General features: G+C 32.7%; 1 protein-coding gene across 2 annotated transcripts in view; it reads left to right on the top strand.

The window, feature by feature from the left end:
* The window catches only part of LOC118204310 (tRNA (carboxymethyluridine(34)-5-O)-methyltransferase alkbh8-like), a 101,511-nt gene that overhangs the window by 35,193 nt on the left and 42,980 nt on the right, over nucleotides 1-23,338 (top strand). For both annotated transcript variants that reach the window (XM_085823739.1, XM_085823738.1), the window contains exons 6-7: nucleotides 8,089-8,195; nucleotides 14,772-14,899. In XM_085823739.1, the coding sequence (XP_085679865.1) occupies nucleotides 8,089-8,195; nucleotides 14,772-14,899 (235 nt within the window). The remainder of the gene's footprint in view (nucleotides 1-8,088; nucleotides 8,196-14,771; nucleotides 14,900-23,338) is intronic.

The following is a 23,338-nucleotide window of genomic DNA, read 5'->3' as shown; positions in this document are numbered from 1 at the left end:
AATTTATGGTTATTAATTTTGCAAAAAAAGTAATTCATTTAACTTTTATAATTAGGTCATTCAATACTTCATAATTGTAATTTTTCATTTCTCTCCCCCCCTTCTCAAAACTCCAAAATGTCGGTAGTAAGTCCGTAAAAGTTTCAGGGGATTTTTTGGGGTCCCACAAACACCCCTGGCTTATACAAGTCTCGTATATCATTACTAGTAGTCCTCTGGAACCTTCGTCTAGCAGCATTGACTCTCTTTCTCATAATGGAAATTTCCAATGACCACCAAGGTTTCTAGTAGGCATAGATTTAATACATGCCCGAAAAATAACTGAAGTTATAAAATCTACAATCACATGAAGTGAGTCAGTTTTTGAGCAAGAATCCAAACCATTAATGATCAAGGAAATATACCGTGAACAATATTTTTCAAAATATCTCCAATTTGCTTTTTTTGTATTAAACAAAAATCTACTGACAGCAATTAAAGAAGCAGCAGAAACAGATAAGTCGAATTCAATCGTTGCATGGTCTGACAATGATTCACAGTCCGAGAGACACCAGCGGGTAACATTCGCTAGCAAATCAGCTCCCAAAATTGTGACCTCTATATAGCTTGACCCATGTTCCGAACAAAAGGTAGGGCCACAGTCATCATTGATCACATAAAAGTTATAGGAGCTGACAAAATCTCCAAGCTTGTTTCCTCGAGCATCACTGTAAGGACTAAACCACAGTTCAGACTTACTATTGGAATCCATATCCCAAATAAGCTTTGCAAAATCCCTAGATTGGAAGACCCGACTTATTTTCTGTAAGTCAAAGTCATTACATCGGAAAGGCTCAAAGTAGTATGAAAATAAAAAGTATTTTGTATCTTTAAAAATAATATCAAGAGTCACCATATTATAATCCAAGAATCTCAAATCCAAAAACGTAGGTAGAAATCCGGCTCAAACAACAATAGCAGCCTTTATGACTTCTGACTTAAAATCATAGTATAACCTAAAGGAACTCTGAAAGCCAGGCATAAGACCATGATAAGAGCAAGGCTCTTGAATAAAAGTAACAGAAACATTGTTTACCTCCATATTTAAAACAAGTTGCTGAGTAGCAGCCTTACATCTATGTAAATTAATTTGAACAAATTTTAAAATAGAATTATGACTATTATCCATAATTTGTTCTTGATATATTTTGACTTCTTATAAATTCATGACAACAGCAACTTGAAAATGGCAGAAAAAGGCAAATGGCTTACATTTAATTTTTTTTTCCTCAACTTTTATTTTTTTGATTGCGTCTAATGCAATTGATGCAGACCTTTAAATTCTTATGTGGGCAATTTTTAATTTCATGTTCATGGGCACAGAAATAACAAGCCCGTAGGTTTTTACAATGTTCAGCATGGTGATTATATTCTAAACAGTTAAAACACTGATTATCATGACAAAATCATCCACAGTACAAATACTCCAAGAAATTTTTAATCTACATTCCTGTAAAATACCCCTACGCATGCACCTCAATAACTAAATGTCTCTTATTTTGAAATTTCCTTAACGTAAATCGAATTCGAGATTCATTCCTGAAAAAAAGTCTGAATTTTGATTTTTTAAAACATCAAGAACATCCTCATCCCTTATCTCGTTAGGGACATTTTTTATTAAGATCGTGGGATTCCTTCATCTGGAAGGAAAGGCAATTAATTCCGGTGATTTTACTTGAATTTCTGATTGTATCCTCTTTAAATCATTTTCAGAGGGGCATTCTATCAATACCTTGCCATTTCCAATATTTTTTAGATTGAGAATACCCACTTTTTTCTCTACAGGATTGATTTGTAATTTAAGAATCTTTTTAATATCCTCTGACGAACGGTTTTCCGAAGAAATGACAAGACCACAACTTAAAGAATTTTGTTTCACATTATCTGCAGGAGATGGCAGCAGAGCACTAGCATACGAATTTACGAAAATGTCTTTAAGACTTTCCCTACAAGCTTCACGGTAACCCAACGACTTAATACGTTCAAAATTCTTACTAATCAAACACTTTAACTCACACATTGCATGCCTTGCCTCTTCACGAATATTCTGGTTCATATTACACTTTGACTTAATAGCCATTTCAAGTTTATCATAGCAACATTTAAACACACTATAAAACGCATCATCGTCTTCTTCGTCCATCCTGGCATTCCCAAAAGTATTTAGAATGTTGGAATTCAAACTTTATTTCAAAATTAAACATATTGCTTTAATTTGTTTCCCTATATGTTTTTTTGATATTTTATAGATATTGATATGCACTGAGAGGAATTGGCTATTTCACTAGTTAAACAGTGGGAAGTATTAAAAAGATTTTTCAGAAATCTTTGAGTGTTTGTTTCATGTCAGAGATTATCTCAAAACATCTTCAAAAATCATTTGTTGATGACTTGGGCATTCATTGCTCAAGATAATATTTTCATCAATGGAGATGTTTTCTTTTCAGATAATTTTTTTCATGACTAGTTGACTTTTGGTTAGAGGCATTCATGGTTGTTAGTTCCACTGTACTAGAATTTTTAATGGTATTTGAACTGAAAAATATCAGGCATCCTCAATCTCCTCTTCTCCCAACCTCAATAATCATCAAAACTTTTCATTTTGTTATGCTAATCATGAGTTAACGTTAGTATTAAAAATACATAAAAAGTGTTATGTATCGTATGTTTGGATACATTATTTTAAATTCTAGCAAGTGATTCTAGCACTTATGATTCAAGATTGGAATGTGAAATTTTTGAATATGCAGAAATGAAGTCATCATTTTGCATATCATTAGAAAATGTTGCAAGAAAAATTTTCCGAATTTTTTATTTTTTTGCAATGTAAAATTTTGCAAATTTAATACTTTGCGGGCCGCGCATTTATCGAAGCGGCGTTACGTGGCCGCCAGTTCACGCATGTTCAACTGCTCGCCAACGGTTATATTTACGCAATTTTTCAAAACATAAGTAGTTGGTATATAATTATTATTAAAGAAAGCACTAAAATAACTGTTACACTATTTTATTCCATTTTATTCCAATTATATTTTTTAATTAGTACTAAAACGTTTTATTTAAAAAATTTAACTCCTAGGATACATAGCTTTTTTAATATGATAATTCTGAAAACATTTTCCAACATGCAGAGAAATGTTGCAGGAAGAACACATGTATGCAGTGGAACTTCTTTTCTTGGTGGCAGTGCGGACAGGCCCTTCGCGGGTTTTGAATTCTCCCATTACCACTAATACATGTTATTCTATGTTTTCTCATGTCCAAGATATGCTTGGTGGATCAAACCTCAGTGATCTTTTATCACATTGAGCAGCCGATCTTGATTGTTGCTCCTCTTCATTCCCATTAATCCATGCTAGTGCAAGGTTTAGTAAAAATTGTTTGAATCTAATAGGATTTTCAGAATTTTTTATGTATATCTGGAATGTGTTGAGTAATTCACAGTTTATGAGACATAAAACCGTTTTTTTGTCAATTTTTTTGTTTTGCGAAGTATGGAATAACACGATAGGTATTGATCGGCGTGATCAACACCTTTCGTAAATTTATAATACTCTTGTATGCAAATTGGTTTAATGCACTTCTTTTCGGTTATTTTACTCACACATTTGACCATGTCTGCTGAATGTATCGTAGAAATAACCATTATCAATTTTTTGGCCGAATTCCATTTTTGTACCATAATTTTCCCTTTTGAAATTCCATTGACTTATTTTTCAATGTAGCAGATTTTAAACAATTTGGCACTCCTCTGTTTACTCTAATTGTGCCACGGATGTTTGTTTTATGCTTTAGTAACTCCTCTGCAATCTTTACACTATTGTAATAGTTGTCAATATATACATCGTGCCATAAATTTAAATATGGCGATAGCACGGGCAATATTGTCGCAATTAGCGATTTTCCTTGTGCGCAATATGTTTCTAAATTGCATATACAGTCAAATACTGAAATCCGCCAACTCCTGACATCCGCGTTGCCTCTCAAAATATAAACATTCAGTTTATAGGTTCCGGAAACCGCAACATTGAGTACGAAATATCGAAGAAAAAACACTTACCGAATAATGACGTCATAACTACCGAATAATAATGAGTCATAACAGAAATACCAAATTATTGACATAAAAAAGTTTAAAAATTAAGATAAAATAAATAAGATAGAAGTTTTCCCCCTCTAATCTGCATCAAGGTAAAAAAGCAGACGATTCACTCAACTCTTCGTTCAAGTTCACGTTGTTGTATTTTCTGAGCTTTGTTATTTCACGAGATTGTGTAGTGCTGCCTTTTTTTTAATCCGGATATTTTGTGGATCAATTAAGAATATTTTGAATTTCAGCCCTTTTTAATACAATGACAGATAAGAAACGCACTCATGATTTTACTGCTTGCAATGTTAAAAAACGTAAACACATTGCATTGACGGTAACGCAAAAAGTGCAAATTCTGCAAAAGATGGAGGCAGATGCTACTCTTCGATTTATAGCAGATTGGCATGGAATTGCGACACTATTGTGTATGATATATGGAAAAATAAAGAAAAGCTGTTAAATTTTACAGCAAGAGTGACTCTAACACCAGAATCCAAAACTTGAAATCTTTGCATTAGGCAAAATCGGCAAACCTCGATGCTGTGTATATATAATACAATGAATAATATAATCAATTTATGTATGTAATAATAATTTAATGCATATAATAAATTATTGCAATAGTGTATATAGTAATTTAATTAAATGTATCTAATACACCTTATTTATTTTGCACTTTTAGTCCGAATGTTATGCTTTATCTTTTCTGTTCTGAAATCCGCAAAATCCTAAAATCCGCACAACCTCTGGTCCCAAGCATCGTGGATTTCTGGACTTCTACTGTATAACCAGATGTTGCCTCACACACCATATGGACTAAAATTCCATATTTTATAATTTTCGCAGGATTATATTTACGAAAAGATATCCTGCCCCTCCATGGAATGATACCTTCATCCAGCTATAATTCTTTCTCGGGTTTATAAATTTTTTGAAACTTTTCTACCAGGTATGAGTAAACTGGTTTTATTTTATCAAGCCTTTCTTGGCAATGCTCATTATTACTGAAGTGCCAATACTTCCATAACTGCCGAAATAGGTTCCTTGGCATAGTATTCCCAAAAATAGGTGTATGTAATCCAGGGTGAGTAGACCAATAGTCATCTTGTTCTGGTTTTCTTACTATTCCCATTAGGATAACAAGCCCCAAAAGTTTTTTCATTTCTACAACATTTGTATCAATCCAAGCTTTATTCTTTATTGATGCATTGTTGTTATCATTATTCTGCTGATTATGATGTAAGTTTGTTTGTGTGGCAAACAAATTAAATAAATCGTCTCCAATGAACAAATTCCACAGTTGATAATACATCTGGTGTGTATGGTACCTGTAACCCAAACCATTTCAGGCAAGCATGAAAGTTAGGTTTAAAATCAACTTCTGACCAATCATTGGCCACAGAATTATCTTCATCACTTTCAGATTCACTAATTGTTGGTCTTCCCTTATTTTTGAATCGTTTCATAATTATATCGCTCCCACTGTCCGAATCACTTTCACTATCAGAGCAATTATCCTCTTCTGATAACAGATCAGCATATATTTCCTCATCGAAGAGCATTTTGAAGGATATCTTTAAATCTAACGTAAGTTTCCGATATTTGAAGGCAGCGAAAGACAGTCTCAAACTAACAAAACAAGTGTCCACGAAAAAAGATTTCAATAATAGGCAGTCCGGTGAATCGGAAGAAGAAAACAGTTGAAACCAATGTTTCCTGATCATCAAATGTTTTGCTATAGTATGTCTATCTATACAAACGTAAAATAAGTCACGCGTACGCAACAGCGGCCAATAACTGTTGGCAAGCAAAAGTCACGCCAGCGTGACAGCGGCCCACAAAGTGTTAAGTTCACATGATCCTCCAAAAGGTTAATATTAGAGATATTAATCTTTTTGATGGGATTTGTATTTACAGTGGAGAGATTACGAAGGTGGGTGGTACTAGCCGTTTGGGATGTGAGCTTTTGAAATTTAGAAACAAGGTCTTTTTTTATTGCATTGACAAGCGATATCAGTTCTAGACCAAGATTGATGATCAAAAGTTTGTTTCTCAGAACCCGTGCTTGCTAATGAAGTCAGTTACTTGAGATCAGTTGCCATTGGCCAATGATTTTTCTCCTGTGGTCATTTATAAAGCATTTAAAAAATTTTCTGCTTATTATCAAAGAAGACATTCTGCTATTAGAAACAACATTAAGAATCTTGTCAAGCTTTCATTTTATCCCTCTTTCAGTTATAAAATTGCACTGATTCTTCAGAAGTTCAGTTTTCATGTCGTTTTCTCGCCTATCAATAAAATACTTGGTTCGACTCCATTTCTAACTTTAATTCTTGGGAAATTTATAGCATATCTTATTAGTGTGGTTTGAGATATGTTGTCCAAACTAAAAGAGCATTAAAGTTTCGTATCTTATGTCCAAAAAGCTGAAATTAACAAATCTTTAATAGCTAATCATTGTTGGAAATTTAATCATAATTTTGACTTTGGGTCTGTAAAGGTCATTCGGAAAGCTTATCCAACTGCTGAGTTGGATTTTCTTGAAGCTTTTCACATTTGCTAAGATTTATCTTGTTTAGTTAATGAATTTAAGTGGATTCCAGTCCTTCCTTACACTTTTAAAATTCTGTTTTGCTGATAGTTAGCATTACGTTCTCGTTTTGCTTTATTGTGGAGTATAAATAGGATCGTTATGCCCGCTGCTTTCCAGTCCTGCAGATTTCTTTGCGCCTGATGAAGAGGGACATATATGTGTTTGCCCTCGAAATTCATCTTGACTTAACTCTATGCCAATGCAAGGTTGTTGTGTTTATAATTTTATGTTTTACTTGGTGTGTTTCTCTTCTGCTGTCTAATCATAATTTGCTTAATTTTTATGATCATGACTACAAACAATCTATTACTCTTAATTTGTTTAACTTAGTGTGATTTTCAATTTAAGTATAGAAAACTTTTAATGAGTTGATATTTTTCTTCATCTGATTACAAAGATTATGCAATTCTTTAATCTTCACATTGTTTGTATGCATTTATCAATGAAAAGTCCACAATGTAGTGTCTAATTTTATTGCCAAATACCTAACCATTGCCCATTTTGGCTTCATGTTTTCATTATCAAGGGTTTTCTTTCACTTCACTCTGCCATTTTATCTAATATTATGGTATCACATTAAATATTTTTTTCAAAATATTATTTAAGCCTAAACTATTTACAGTTCAGTTCTGGTAAATGCTATTAAAAAGCTAATAAAAGTAGGACTATTGAATTCAAATTAAATTGTTTTGAAAATTGCTATCTATGGTTGCGACCACTTAGCAAAGATTACCCTAGAGATTTTCAACACCCAAAAGGAACTCGATCTTTTTTCTTATTGTACCATTCCACATTGAAATAAAAGAACTACCTTGTTTTCTAGTGGATGGTGACATTGTTTCTGGCAAGGAGAAGAAATGAGCTACTAATAATAAAATAAGTAAATAAAAATAAATTATATATTTTTTTAGAATTTGTTATTTTTAAGTTAAATCTTTAATTATTAATGTATGTATATTAAGTATTATATTTTATATTATTGAGTAAAATTATTATTATATAATTGTATATAAATATGATCAAAAATTAACATGCTTCTGACTGCACTTGATCGTATATGTAATAATAATATGCAGTGGTTATTTAATGGCTAATATTAGTGCCAAAATGAATCATTATTAAACTAATACAGTCAGTTGAAAGAAAGCTGCTTGAATTGAAAGTAAACAATCAACACCTTTTTATTCAAGATAAAGGCTGTTTGTGTGTTTCTTATAATTATTTAATTTTCTGTGAGATCTAATATAATTTTATAATCTTGACAATAGTTAAGTTGGTGAGCAACTGATGTTCCATTTATAGTGTAATACATATGCAATAAAATTTTAAAAAATTACATTTTAATTATTTATTCTTTTACTTTTAGGTTGTTATGGATTTTTCCAGTCCTGAGCATGAAGTTGTACCTGTTTTTCTCCCTAGAAGAAGTGTCCTTATAATGTTAGGAGAAAGCCGTTATAAGTGGAAACATGGGTAATTTAATAATTTATCCTGCTGTAAGATGTCATTTTGGTGTTTGATAAGTTAATGAATCATATAGTTAAGATTCTGGAACTCATATGAATCCTCTTGAGATGTGCTTTTAATTTTACATAATATAAATTTCACAAAATTTTATTGTGCAATAGAAACAAAGAGTACCGTAATTTCTGGAAGAAAGGCCGCATCAGCGTAAATGGCGCACTCAAGAAAAATGGCGGGAAAAAAATTAAAATTACACAGAAATGCCGCATCAGTGTAAACGCCGCAATGGATTAAATTGCGCCTGACATCGTCATGATTCGTAAAGATGCAAAATCTCAACTTATGTCCTGATATATGACATATCAGTTAAGATAAATGCATGAAATGAAACCATAACTCAAAAATAAATTAAATGTAAGTAATGTTGAAAATATATTTACATTCACGAATATACTTATATTTACCCACTAAAGAAGTCCATATTTATAATACTCGGACTATATCGTAAAAAATGTTGCAACAACGAAATATTAAATTTGAATGACAAAAGGAAATTTTAAATTTTACTTACAAAAGGAATTACAGCAAACTATACATCATATGAAGCCATCAAAATCTGATTCTTCACTATCTGAATTAAAAAGATTTAGTAAATCTTGATTTAAGTCTTCCAGATCATCACATTCATCTTCTTGGTTTACAGTCTCTATATCTAAGGATATAATTTCAGCTTCTTTGAACCCTGCTATTATTGATGATGTTTTTACCGATTTCCACGCACTTCCTACCCACTTTGCAACTTCTTCATAAGATGCTCTATGCATTTTACCGCTTTTGTTATACATATGCAATCCTTCACTCATCCAACACTCCCACCACTTTCGGACTTCAGCGTTGAAGAATTTATTACCTGACAAATCTAATGGTTGTAAGATTTTTGTCAAGCCACCAGGAATTATTGTTACGGTCGTAGACAGTTTTTCACATCTGGTTTTTGCTTACTCAAGTAAATGAGCACACATAGAATCCATTATCAATAACCCTTTTGGTTGGAAAAAAGATCCCTTACGACACTGGCAAACTTTTTGTAGCCACTCATGCATGATTATTTCGCACATGCAGCCGTTCTCGTTTGCACAAATAATTACGTCATTAGGAAAATCTCCCGTCGGAATAGTTTTTCGTTTAAAAATGATCATCGGCTTTAGCTTGTCACCGTTTGCGGCACAAGCTAACACACATGTAAATGACATCCTTTCATGCCCCATCGTAAGCACAGATAAAGTTTTTGCACCAATTTCATCAACAGTTCTGTTTGCAGGAGAGTCAAAAGCTAATGGTGTTTCATCCATATTTATTATCTGTGACTGAAGAAGTTTTTTTTTGTCAATAGTATCTGTAACATATTTTTTAAAAAATGCCTGCTAGTCAATTGGTAATTGTTGCCCGACTGTTGTTCTAGTACACACACAAATATTTTTTCTCTTCATAAATCTGCTACACCAGCAAGGCCCTCCTTTGAAATCATTTATGTTCATTTGGTTTGCTATAAATTTTGCTTGTAAGCGAATTTTTACAGTTGAAATTGCCATACCCTTTCCTAGTTGCTCCATTATCCAGTTTGCAAGGTCATCCTCTAGATTCGGCCACTTTACAGAACCACTTCTTTTGACTCGTTTCTGTTGTAGCATATTTTTAAGTTCTTCTTTTTCAGTTCTCCAATGTCAAATACATCTCTCGTCCACTTCAAACTCTTGAGCTGCTGCTCTATTTCCAATTTGTTCAGCAAGTGAAATTACATTAAGCTTAAAACCAGCAGTATAGCTTCTGTGCCGTTTAGGTGCCATTTTAAAAAATTTTCCGCTCCCTTCTTACTTAAAAGCTATCCAACAAGTACTTGTACCCAAACTGATGGGATCTGTATCTGGCAGAATGCCAAGAAAAATCTATTCATGCTGAAGGTGAAATACGTCAAAGTTCGTTATTGCGAGGCAGGTGGAGTCGTGTCTGCCTTTGAAAAAAAATTTCAGAAAAGGCAGGGGTGGGGAGAAGATGGGTGCTGGAAGATTCATCAAATGGCAGAGGAGAGAGACTATTCAAAATGATGAGAATGCTGATTTGAAAGGAGGAAGAATGTTATTGTTCCAAGATCCAGTTTAGGGTGAATAAGGCATGTAGGTCCATTCAAGGGAAAGAATGTAAACAAAATAATGTTCCCAAAAAGCTACTGAGTGGTCTTTTGTGTGGGAACAGCTTCAGTCTATGTACAATGACAAAGCCATCCAAACTATGTACAATGAAAAAGTTATTCAAACTATGTACAATGACCATCACAGGAAACATTTTATTTTTAGTGCACCTAAACACCGCATGGGTAAAAACGCTGCACCTGCTGAAAATTTAAGTTTTAAACACGTAAACGGTGTGGCGTTTCTTCCGGAAATTACGGTACTTTAAAAAATATCTTTGCTTAAATAGGCATGTGGTGTATTATTTATTTTATCATTTTAAATGATAATTTCTATGCTTCCTTTTCACTCTTTAGGAATGTTTTATTTATTTATACTTTTTAGGGAAGTTTATTCTTGCCTTTATATTCTTTTTACCCATTGATCTTACATATATTTCAAGATCTGACAAATATGAATTTCTAAATAAAATACAGTAAAAGTCTGATAACTTGGCACATTCAGCCTTCAAGGCTGAATTGATGTAGGATTATCAGGTATGACAGGTTATTGGATTAAAAACGTATAATGTGGCAAAATAATATTCTGATGTTAATAAATTAAACTGTTTGTTATTGAATTAAATTGTTTAACTGCTTCAAGGATTTCACTCTGATAGAACATATAATAGAGTAATATTTCACAATACAAGTTCAAAGGTTGTTAAGATATGCTTTACATCTTAAATTTGAAAGCTTCGAGTTGCTGGGAGGGCCAAGTTTTTCAAAATTATTTTAACAACTGGTACAGTTTGTGTAACATGTTGACTGCCGTGGGGGTCACCGGTGACCCGCGACGCGACCAACAGAAAAATATATAATTAGGTTGAGTTTTTAAAGTTCCATGTAAATATCGATACAGATAAATTTTTAAATAATAACCATTATTACTATAATGTTTTGAAGAGTAATAGATCACAAAAATTTAAATAATAAATCGCAAAATTGGTCTGCAGCCCCTTGGGGGTGAGCACTGACCCCACCAAGAAAAATGCATTAACCGCTTCCCTTACAAATTTTTTTGAAAAAAATTGCAAAAATTCATCACATTTTAAAATTTTATTATTAAATACAATGAAACGAAACAAATAAAAAAAAAAAAAGTAGTTTTTAAGTTGAATTTTTAATTTTTTTGAATGTGTAAAAGCAATTAGTTTTAATATTAGTTTACTATCCCGAGTTATCTCGGGCAAAAGAAAAAAAGTTGAATATTAATCTTTGTATGATAGTTTTTGAAACAAGGGACAACACAAAGTGATACCTGACATTCTACACTGGTATCTGGTCTGTTTTCTTACTGGCTTACCGCTGGAATTTCTTTCACGGGAGCACATTGTCTCGCTGGATTTTTTTTTTTTTTTTTAATTTTTTTTCCCAATTCTTCATAATTACTATCTGAAAAATTATCGCTTTCGCTATCTTGCATCGTTGCCATTATTTTATCTTTTTTCAATGCATGTATCCTTCTTTATACATTACTAATCCACAAGCCGATGTATACTATACAATAGAGAAACACGTGACCAGTCCCTCCAAAAAAAAACCGCGCGACTAACAAAATTCGGCAAACTGCCAATCAAAGCTGAATATTTCCTTTCATTTCCTCTGGTAAAACCGTGATAAAACAAATTGTACTAACAAATTCTGCTTTGCCCAAGTTTTCACAGGATAATAATTAACTGCAATATATACGAACTCGAGATAACTGGGGATAATCAGGCTAGCGGTTAAACATGATTACATAACTCATCTTATTTTCTGTAGAAAATATTTCAACATAGTATGCATCGAATAATAAAAAATTCATATTGGCGCCATGGGTGAACCACATAAAATGCACATGGCATTCAACGTGTCAATAAAGTTTGGAGAATTTTTAAAGTTCCATGTGTATTAGTCCAAAAGGGGCTTTGTCCCTGAAGGACTATTATTTTCGTTTAGCGATTTTGCATTGAATCACTATAAATGGCGAATCACTTTTCAAACTGTTGCCGCCAAAAGGTAGAGTCCTGCACTATATTTGAAGAAATTAAATTATGAAAAATCTGCATAAATGTATGTATATTTCTCGCATTGTAAAAAAAAAAGTTTCATAGAGCCATCGAATTTTGAATGACATAATCCTCCTACGAATATGGGCATGTGGAAAACCAAATTTAAAATTTGGAGTTTGTTTTATTATAGATTTCATATTTTGTAAAACTTTAATGAATGTTTGAGTAACAAACTCAACGATTTAAAAGCGAGCAATGGCAACACTCTATGGGGTAGGGGGAACTTTTTGTCTCCAATGCGCGGAACTGTGTATCAGAAATTCGAAAGATGTGCTCATTTTAAAATTATTTTGTGACATTGAAGTGCAAAGAACATGATATTTAATAAATAAAGGGAACACACAAAATGTTAAAAAATAAATAAATAAATAATTAAAATAAAACTTCCTTTTGGACGTAATTTAAAATCTGAAACATTTCAGATTTTTTCCTTTTTTTTTTTTTTCTTTCTTTTCCAGTAAGATTTGTATTTTAAATAAATAAAGAAAGCAAATGATATATAAATCTAAAGTTTTAAACAAAAGATTAAATGGGAAAATGCTGAGAAGCTACTGCCCAGTCTTTCTGAAAATTACTGAAGAAAACATAAGTAATGCTTTCATAGTACAAGAATGTTATTGGAAAAGGTGCCAGATTATCAGATGCGCTTAAATACTTGAATGTTTAGATTATTGGACTTCTATTGTAAATTAATGATGCTATACATGCTTAACTATATAAAAATGCATTGGTGGCAGAACTTTTACAGATGGACTATCTTTATCCTCAGTCAGAGTCTGACTGAATGATGTAATCCTCCTAGAAACATGGGCATGTGGAAGACCAAATTTAAAATTTGGAGTTTGTTTTATTATAGATTTCATATTTTGTAAAACTTTAACGAATGTTTGAGTAACAAACTCAATGATTTAAAAGCGAGCAATGGCAGCACTGTATGGGGTACGGGGAACTCTGACTGAATGGTGATCTCAGTTTATCTCCTTTTAGAATTGCTGCGTTATTTGTGGTTCCATGCAGGGTAGCCAAACTTTTTAAGATGGATGTAAACATCCTAAAAATAGTCCATCCTAAAAATATGGAAAATTGTCAATTTCTACTTTGTAAGAGAACTAGCATATAAATTTTAGGAGAGAAGAAGAATATTATAAGGAAACTGTTTCATATAGAACTATCCTTCAGTCACTGTACATCTGAATGTTCATTCTAAAAAATAGGAAAACCCTACAGAAAACTTTGAAAAAAAAAAAAAGTAATGCAGCAACTGTAAAAGGAAATGAACATGAGATCACCATTCAATTGAAATTTTGGCTGAGCAAGCAGATAGGCCATCTGTGAAAGTCTCCACTATCAATGTATTTTACCTAGTTAACGCATATAACATCATTAATTTATTTTATTTATCATTTTAAGACTACGCATGCTGTTATATTGCCAAATTTGATTTCTTTTCTTCTGTTGTAATGGTTTTATTATGAGGTATTAAATCTTCTGTTGTCAGACAATGCAGTATGATCTTTCAGAGCTGAATAATTTCATAGATAATGATTTATAGCAGACAAAATTATATATACTTGTTGTAATAAAAACTGGAGTTGCTACTATATTACTTAACAAGACATTTTAAAATTTTAGCATTGATCAGATTGAACAAAAAGCAATTAACAAAGATTCATGTATTCTGTTCAAAAAAATGCAGCCATATATTGATAATGCTACACTTTCTTTGCATTAAAAATAATATCAGAAATTTAAATATACACCACATTTAAATTTGTTCTATGTACATTTATATTTTTGTATTTTTTGTGTCATATTTTTGTAACTTCAGCTGTTTTATGAATTTCCATGTAGTTAAGAATTTAATTGTGTTTCATTTGTGATAAAATCATTGCTTCATTGCAAGAAATTGATATTTCATTTAACTGATGTCAACAGATGTTTCTCAGCTAGCATAAAAAAAGAAGTTGTATCATTTGTTTCTAAGCTTTGAAATAAAGTGTCTTGTTTGTGCTAAAGTTGTTCTGCTTAAGTGTTCAGGTTGTTTCGCATATGATCTAAATTAGTTAACTTATTTCATTGGGTTTGCAAGGATATCAGAATTCTTTTTTGTGTTGTTAATCAATATTCTGGCATGATAATCTTTGAATCTTTTAAAGTTTGTAAAATTTTAAATATCTTAATTTTTAACACTGTTCATGATTTATAATTTTTTTTATTATAATTTTTTTTCATCTTTCACATGAATAATAATTATTTGGTATTGCTTTCCATTTTCTTTTAATATTTATTGCAGTTTTTCTATAGTATTACTCCTAGAAAGACAGACCTTGTACCTGTTGATGCAAATGATAGTTCTTCTTTAACCCTTTGTCATCGTTCTCCTCGAACTTCTTTAACTTTTAGATTAATTCGTAATGGAGAATGTAATTGTGGTAAGAATTTGGAATATTTTTTTGCACTTTTTAAATTTGTTTGTAAGTAATTTGGGAAAAATAAAACGTTACTGGAACTACTATTTTTCTCCCCCCCCCTGCCCACCAGCGGCCGAGCAGTAAAGTCGCTGAACACTGGTAGTTCGGTCCAAGGTTCGAATCCCGCGAACGGGCTGGCTGCATGGGTGTTTTCGTGGTTTTCCCCATGTGTAATGTGCATACGAGCCAGTTTCCCTTAGAAAGTCCTCCACGAAAGGCATCCCTCCCCTTAGGCAGATAGCCCTCGTGTGCTTTGCCATAATTAAATACACCACACCACGCCTTTTTCCCCCTCCAACTTTTAATGTAAATTGAGTAACTAAACTAGAAGTAATTTTAAATTGTTTAATAATTTCTGTGTTTCTTTTCTAACTATGAGTAATTGGATTTGTTTAAAAAAAAATTTGAAAATACTCATGCTTTGTATTTTATTTCATTATTCTTATTAACAAAAGTTATAGTTTATGTCCCACTGAGTACTTTTTTCTTTTAATAATGATCAATTATATGTTTTCATTTTGTTTTGAAGTGTTTTCTTAAATCGACTATAATGCTAGTACATTATGGTTTTTTTTTTTAATCTGCTTTGTGATAAAAATATCAGAAATTAAAAAAAAGGGCAGTCTTGTAAAGTGCTTTTCAATCATTTGTTACTGGTCACTGATTATAGACAATAAAGATTGCAGATTGTGTGCAGCTGAATATATTAAATATTTTATGAATTAAGAGTTTTTTAACTAATTAGTTATAGTGTGCTTAAATGAGTGTATAATATGCATATTTCATATATTCTTTGATGATTTTGCATATGATACTAGTAAACAATTTAAAAAAACAAAATCATCCATATAAGCACTTCCAAATTGTCTCTCCATTCTGAGTATTATTGTTTGCAATTGAGGTATATGCAGTGTGTATATCCAGTGTTTTCTTTGATTTTGTATGTGATATTATGGTGCAGTTATACTATGGTCATATATATACATGTAAGAGAACTAATGGTCATATATGTGTGTGTGTATGTTATGTGTACTTTAAAGCGGCTTAAAATCTCAGGAAATTCATAGGAACGAATCATATTTTTTTATTATCATATATTCATTAATGAACTGGGTTTAAGGCTTCACAACACTTTTCCCTTGAAAAGTTCTATTTGAAGCGTTAAACAAAGGAGATTAAAATTTTTTTATTGTTTTGGTTTTAATATGCACAAATTTCTTGTTTTTATAAATTTTCCTCTTTGAAATGAACTTTTTTTTTTGTTGTTGTTGTTGTTTTCAATTTTGCAATTTTCTTTAATTTGCATTTTACCAGTTTATTTTGTAACATGGAGAAAATAGGTTTAATCTTCAAAAATTTAATACTGCATTTTCTTTTTCATCACGATTTTCGAGATTTTGATTTATTATATATGTGTATCATCGAAGAGCCATTACATTATGATCACCGTGTAAATAACATGTAGGACAACCTTTAGCCTTCAAAACTGCCAGCACCCATCATGTTATTAACTCCACAGGGTGCTGATGCATAGTCTTAGGTATCTGGTATTAAGCACTTAACTGGTTCTGCAATTGCTGCTCATTGTGTGGGGGTAGTGTGGCAGGACGAGTTTGGTTTTTCAGGTGGGACCACAAATGCTCTATTGGATTAAAGTCAGGTGAATTTGGAGGCCAAGACATGACTTGAAAGTTACTGCAATGTTCTTCGAACCACTTTCAACCCATATGACATGATGCATTATCCTGTTGGTAAACACTATCCCCCACCAGAAATACTGTTGTGGTGAATGGGTGAACCTGGTCTGCAACGATGTTCACACACAACACAGACATCAGAGGTTGGGAATCATGGGTACTGATGTAATGAAAAAATTGCCCACACCATAATATCCTCGTCACCGGTTTGTCTCCATCCAACTGTGCATGTGGGAGCCAGGGTTTCATTTGGAAATTGTTGTATTAGCACATGCCTGTCAATGTGATGGACCAGGAAACATGATTCGTTGGACTATGTAACTTTCTTCCATTCTTCTAATGTCCTATTCCAGTGTTTCTTGACCCATTGCAGACACAGCTGGTGATGACGTGCCATCAGTGCAGGGACATTGCTTCAGCCTCTGGTTGTGTAGGCCCATATGCAGTAATGTATGCTGCACAGTATGTTGAGAAACACTGTCTGGGTCGCCATTGTTGTAGCTGGTGGGGATTTCAGCTGTTGTAGCTCTTTCATCACAGTGACCAATGTGTAGCATTGCTTCGCTTTCCTCTGAAATCAATGGGCCATCGACGACATACTGCTGGCCGGCGACTTATGGTTTCACATTCATACACCACTTTCAATATGTGCTCACATCAACTGCATGTGAACAACCACTAAACGTGCAGTCGCTGAGCCATAACAATTTGATCTTTATCAAAGTCTGATAAATCAGGTGTTTTCCCCATTATGTTGCTAATTGCACTATGTTTGGAAAGACAATGCATAACTGTTTTATATACCCCAATAATCAGCTGTGCACATGCAGTGGTTTTGTTCCTGGACAAGCCCGTTGTTATAGATGGAAAATGGTCATAATGCAATGGCTCTTCCGTGTAGATAATGCAAAATAATTTAAGAATGTGTTTTAAATGCATCCCATACTCATTTCAGAACAAACCACATGCAAAAAACAAAAAAACTAAGCACATTGGCAAACTGCAATTGTAGTTGTAAAAAGTGCCAAAATAAAAAAGGAAAAGTAAAAAGAAATTTACATCTTTCACTGCGTCATCGGCAGAAGGTTGGTGCTGTGAAAGAAGTAAATATGTGAGCTTGTTTAAGACATAAATTAAAATTTAATACTTAAAATAATATCAGAAAATTAATCAAAGTAATCTATGTCTTTATCAGTCCAACCTCTACAGGCTTCTACAGTGCAAAAAAATTGCAAAATTATAGCATCAACATCCAAAGTGTTTATTCTGAACTGAATTCGGAATGGATTTTAAATATATTTTTAATTTATATTACTTTAGTGGCTGCATTCTTGCAATTGGATTAGGTTTTGAATTGTTTTTTGCTTTATACACTGATCGTCAAAGTTAAAGGATAATGAGAAAAAATTTGCCCACTAAGTTATATTGCAACCAATGTCCAATGCTGTAACTATTTATATTAATTAAATGCAATTTAACACAAAATTGCCCTTCCTTGCATAAGTTAGCGCCGTAAATATGCAAATTTGGTGATTGACAAAGTGGTGCACAATGGACACATACTGGAATTCTGGTTTCTCTGTAGTATTGTTTGAAGTGAATGTGATTTCTGAGAATGATGAGTATTCAATAGTTATTGCTCAAGGGCATCATTTAAAGGAAGGTCAAAAGTGGCAAATAATTGGTAGAATTGAATGAGGTCAAACACAAATGGATGTCACCCAAAATTTGAATATCCCTCAAAATGGTATATCGAGAGCTTGGAACTGCTTTTTAAGCACTGGATCAGTTGATAGGCAGCCTGTTCAAGGGTGATCAGGAGCAAGAACTGCATCAGAAGACTGTTTTCTTTCGTTTTTGGTTCGAAGACACTGTGAAGCAAGTACAAGAAATTTGGTTTTAAATACCTTCAGGCTGCCACATGAACTCGAATTACTCATTCTACTGCTGCATGAAGATTTAAAAAGGTAGGACTGCATGTAAAAGAACTAATGGTTTATGTTTTACTCACTCCAAAGGACCAGAGGAAAACTTCCAAATCAGCCAGAGGGGCCCATTTAAACTAGTGCCATCATCTTGTTCTATGGAGCCAAGACAGCTGGGTTAAATATTGTTTACAGACGAGTCCAGGTATATTCTGAACAGTGGTTCTAGATGTGTTTTGATCTGAGAGAGGAACGAACAAGCAACTTGCATTCTCTTGTCTGTGAAATCTCCTGTTTCCACAACTGTGGTTTATGGTTTTTAGAGGAATCTTGAAAAATGAATGCACCGAGCTGCGTATCTTTCAAGAAGGTTCTGTAATCGCTTGGACATATGAGGATGAGACATTGGAACCTCGAGTTAGACTATTTAGGGGTGCTGGCTCAGAGTGTTTGCTAATGGGTGACGATGCTCGGCCTCATTGAGTCTATGTGGTGTCAGAATACTTACTTGTAAACCGACAATATCACTCTAATGGACTGGCCACATTACTCACCTGACTTTAACCTAAATTGAGCTTGTGTGGGATGCGTGCTGAATTTCAGGGCACCAAATTCTTCCCCACACTTCCAGGAACTGAAAAGTGCACTTTGAGAAGAGTGGCATGCAATTCCAGAAAACTTGATCAGCAGTTGGTAAAGTCTATGAAATCAAGATGTGAGGTATGCATATCTGTCTGAGGTGACCATACACGATATTAAAGAAATGTTTTTTTCCACAAGAGGTGACCTAATTTTTCCGTCATTTTCCAATTTTCTTAAATTTGGTTTTAATTTCAGTATTTTGTGAATAGTCATTGTAATTTATGTTAACTAATGCTATTATTCAAATTTTTATTAATAATTTTTCATTTCATAAATAAATAAATAAGTAATTTAAAAAAGCAGGCTTATGTATTTACTTCTTTTGTTGTACCAACCCGTTTATGACGATGCAGTGAAAGATATAAATTTTTTCCCCTTTTCATTTTTGTATTTTTTTCAACTACCATATATTTTCCCACTGCTTTTGGCTTTTTGTTTTTGCATATGATTTTTTCCAAATTGAATATGGGGTAGATTTTGAATGCATTTTCAGTTTATTTTGCGTTATTGTTACCATTTGTTGCTACTTTCACTGCACAATTTAATTAGGTTTTGTACTGTTTTTTTATATTATATTTATTCATTTTTATGCATATATATATATATATATATATACATATTAAGATAAAAGTATGTAACTTTGAATTATATTTTAAATGAGCAATAGCTCCTTACTTTCTCTTTTTAATTCAGGCACTTCTCGTTTTATATTACGAAAATACTAATAACATTTTTGAAACTATGTCATACCTGAAAACTAATTCTGCATCATGTTTTCTGTATCATTTTCAGACAATCAGATTAACAGAAAATTTTACTATAAATACCGCTGCAATTCAACTGCACACTCTCTTTTTCCATCTGCTTTGTTTTGAGAAACCCAAGAAGGGAACTTTTATGCTTTATTGACAGTTTCAGTGAGAAAAAAGTAAATGCGTTCAAGATGTAATTTAGAAATATTGGAACAAAATATCATTCTTTAATTAAATTTAGAGTTCAATTTGATAATTCTTGAGAAAATGTGGCTTGAAGATCACGTAATAAATTTTGTAGTTTTTTGAAAGTCTTTTGCAAAAACTAAGTGTTATAGTCAATATAAAATCAAAAATTTTCAATTATATAGTCATGAAATTTTAGTAAAATTATTACTTATTCACGTATTCTAAAACAAAATCACATGTTCTTATTGTACAGGAATGTAATAATTAATATACATAAACTGACAAAATACAGTGCAATAATAGAGTAAACATGTGGTTTCCAAACTGTGCGTTGTGGTGCCCTGGAGGGCCATGGGAGGTTTAGAGGTGCAGCGAAACATAAAAGCATAACATCTGGACGGGTGCTGTGAAATATTGTAAAAGCTTCACAATTAATTGAACCAAGCTATTTGGCCTAATTAAACAAAAAAGAAAGTGAGGAACTAAAAATATGTAGACTTTTTGTCTGCTTTGTTTTTACTTGACCCTGTATAAAAGTAAAGTTGGTGGCACAATATATTCTTGTGAATGTGAGCCGCGAATGCTGCGCCTTCTCAATCACACCACATGATCGTGATGTACCTTACGACAATCTATAACACTTACAAGGCTAGAAAGAAATTTTCATCACTCATTTCATAAAAAGAAACCATGAACTTGTATTCATGTTGTTGCTGAAGTTAGATTATCATGTCATTTGATTTATGTGTGCATGTACTGATTTTCAGAGGTCGTTTTTCCCCAGTGTTGGAAATCCACCATTTTCTTTTAGGTGTGATTTTATGCAAGTTATGCTTGTCACAGAAACATTAGTCAAATCAGCAGCAAAAGTAGCAATTTTGTTAATTGATTAGTTAGGAAAATTCTCCCGTATTTTGACAAAAACTTTTGTAATGACCATGTTCACAGTGGCTAAATGCTTAATGGAACTGCCTAGTGGTTTTCGAGCCTTATGATTCTTTGAAATTATACACATATGTCAAAGATGAAGCAGATGCTTTCGTCTCCTCCCAGTCAGTGAATGACTGAATGCTTTAATTGCTTTTCTCATGAAGAGTGGGGTGAGTTAAGTGTTGCTAGAATTTTCAGTTTCACCAGTAATGTCAAAAATGAGGATGTTTTCCTGTTGATCTCTTGATTATCAGATGATTGTGTGATATTAGCAAATTTTTAAATAAAAAGTTAGTTGCAATATAATGTCGTTTCACACATTTTTTCATTCTGTTCTCAGTGCTGAACAATATTTATATTTCATAGCTTAATTTTAACAATATGGCATTTTGACATAGTAGAACTGTAGTCTACGTAGACGCATACACTTCCTACTATATCCAGTGTCCTCAACTTAGGTTGATTAGTAGTACAGATACATCAAGGTGCATAGACCCTTTACAACAGTTTTGGACTGTTCTGGAAGATCTTACAGGAAGCAGATAAGCAAGCATTGCTGACTTGCATCTTAGCGCTTATTCTTCATACACTGCTACTTGCCTGGGAGCAAATCCAAAGATAAGCTAAAGTCCACAGTGGCTAAATGCTTGTGCTTTACCATGATCCACGATTGATTCAGTCAGTTAGTTTATAATCTAAGTCTAGTGAAATTAAACTCAGTGCTTCATATAAATAAACAGTGATATAAATTAGTTCATGTAGTATAGATAATGTTATATTACTTCTTGTTTGTTGTCTTTGATAAATAGTTTTGCGATTTTTTGCTCTTGTATCTTTGATTATGGACCGACATTTGAACAGTAATAAGCGTAATAGTGCAGATAAAGAAAGTATGTCTTCAACCAGTAGCACGACTATGAAGAAATGAAAATATTGTAAATATGATGATGGTTATTTAGAGTTTGGTTTAATGTCCACAGAAATGAATGGTGAAGAGAGACCATAATGTGTATTGTGTATAAAAGTTTTGGCAGTGAATTATAAGCTTCCAAATAATTTAAAGCTCTATTTAGAAACTAAATCACCACAGCATGGTTGGCAAACTTCATGTTTCTTTGTTTGAAGTTAAAAAAAACTAAAATAACAACAATAAAAAAATAAGACTGCATCAATACTAAACAATGCATTGCTAGCATCTTACAAGGTGTCTTACAGAATCACAAAATGTAAAAAACCTCATACCATTGCAGAAGAACCAATTCTGCTGGCAGCTGTAGATATGGTGAGCATCATGGTTAGTGAGTCTGCTTCTAAAAGTGCTTTTGTCCAATAACACGATAGTTGGAGAATACAACATATGGTAGAGGATATTAATGATCCATCATATGAAAAAAATTAAAGGAATTGAATTTGGACTACAGCTAGATGAGGCTATGGATAGTAATAAGAATTCTCATTTGACATGCTATAGTGTATGGTATATTGATGGTAATACTGTCAAATATCGAAAATCTGCTGACCTGAAATCCGCGTTGTCTCTCAAAAAATAAACATTCAGTTTATATGTTCCGGAAACCGCAAAATTGATTACGAAATATCGAAGAAAAAATACTTACCGAATAATGACATCATAATTACTGAATGAGTCATAATGGAAATACCAAATTATTGACATCATGATAAAAGTTTTTTCCCCTCTAATCTGCATCGAGGTAAAAAAGCAGACGATTCACTCAACTCTTCTTTCAAGTTCACGATTCACGTTGTTGTATTTTCTGAGCTTTGTTATTTCACGAGATTATTAAGTGCTGCCTTTTTTTTAATCCATATATTTTCTGGATATTAAGAAGAATTAAGAATATTTTTAATTTCAGCCCTTTTTAATACAATGACAGATAAGAAAACGCACTCATGATTTTACTACTTGCAACGTTAAAAAACATAAACACGTTGCACTGACGGTAATGCAAAAAGCGCAAATTCTGCAAAAGATGGAGGCAGGTGCTACTCCTCGGATTATAGCAGAATTGTATGGAATTGCGAACATGATTTTGTATGATGTACAGAAAAATAAAGAAAAACTGTAGAAATTTTACAGCAACAGTGATTCTAACACCGGAATCCGAAACCGGAAATCTTTTCATGAGGCGAAATCGGCAAACCTCGATGCTGTATACATATAATAGAATGAATAATATAATCAATTTATATATGTAATAATAATTTAATGCATATAATAAGTTATTTCAATAATGTATATAATAA

Source organism: Stegodyphus dumicola, chromosome 9 (assembly GCF_044657685.1).
Source record: "Stegodyphus dumicola isolate Sdum_Otavi_A_Nest chromosome 9, ASM4465768v1".
NCBI classification, from domain to species: domain Eukaryota; kingdom Metazoa; phylum Arthropoda; class Arachnida; order Araneae; family Eresidae; genus Stegodyphus; species Stegodyphus dumicola.
Note: the sequence above shows the minus strand (reverse complement) of the source record. Positions and strands in the feature narration are given on the sequence as shown.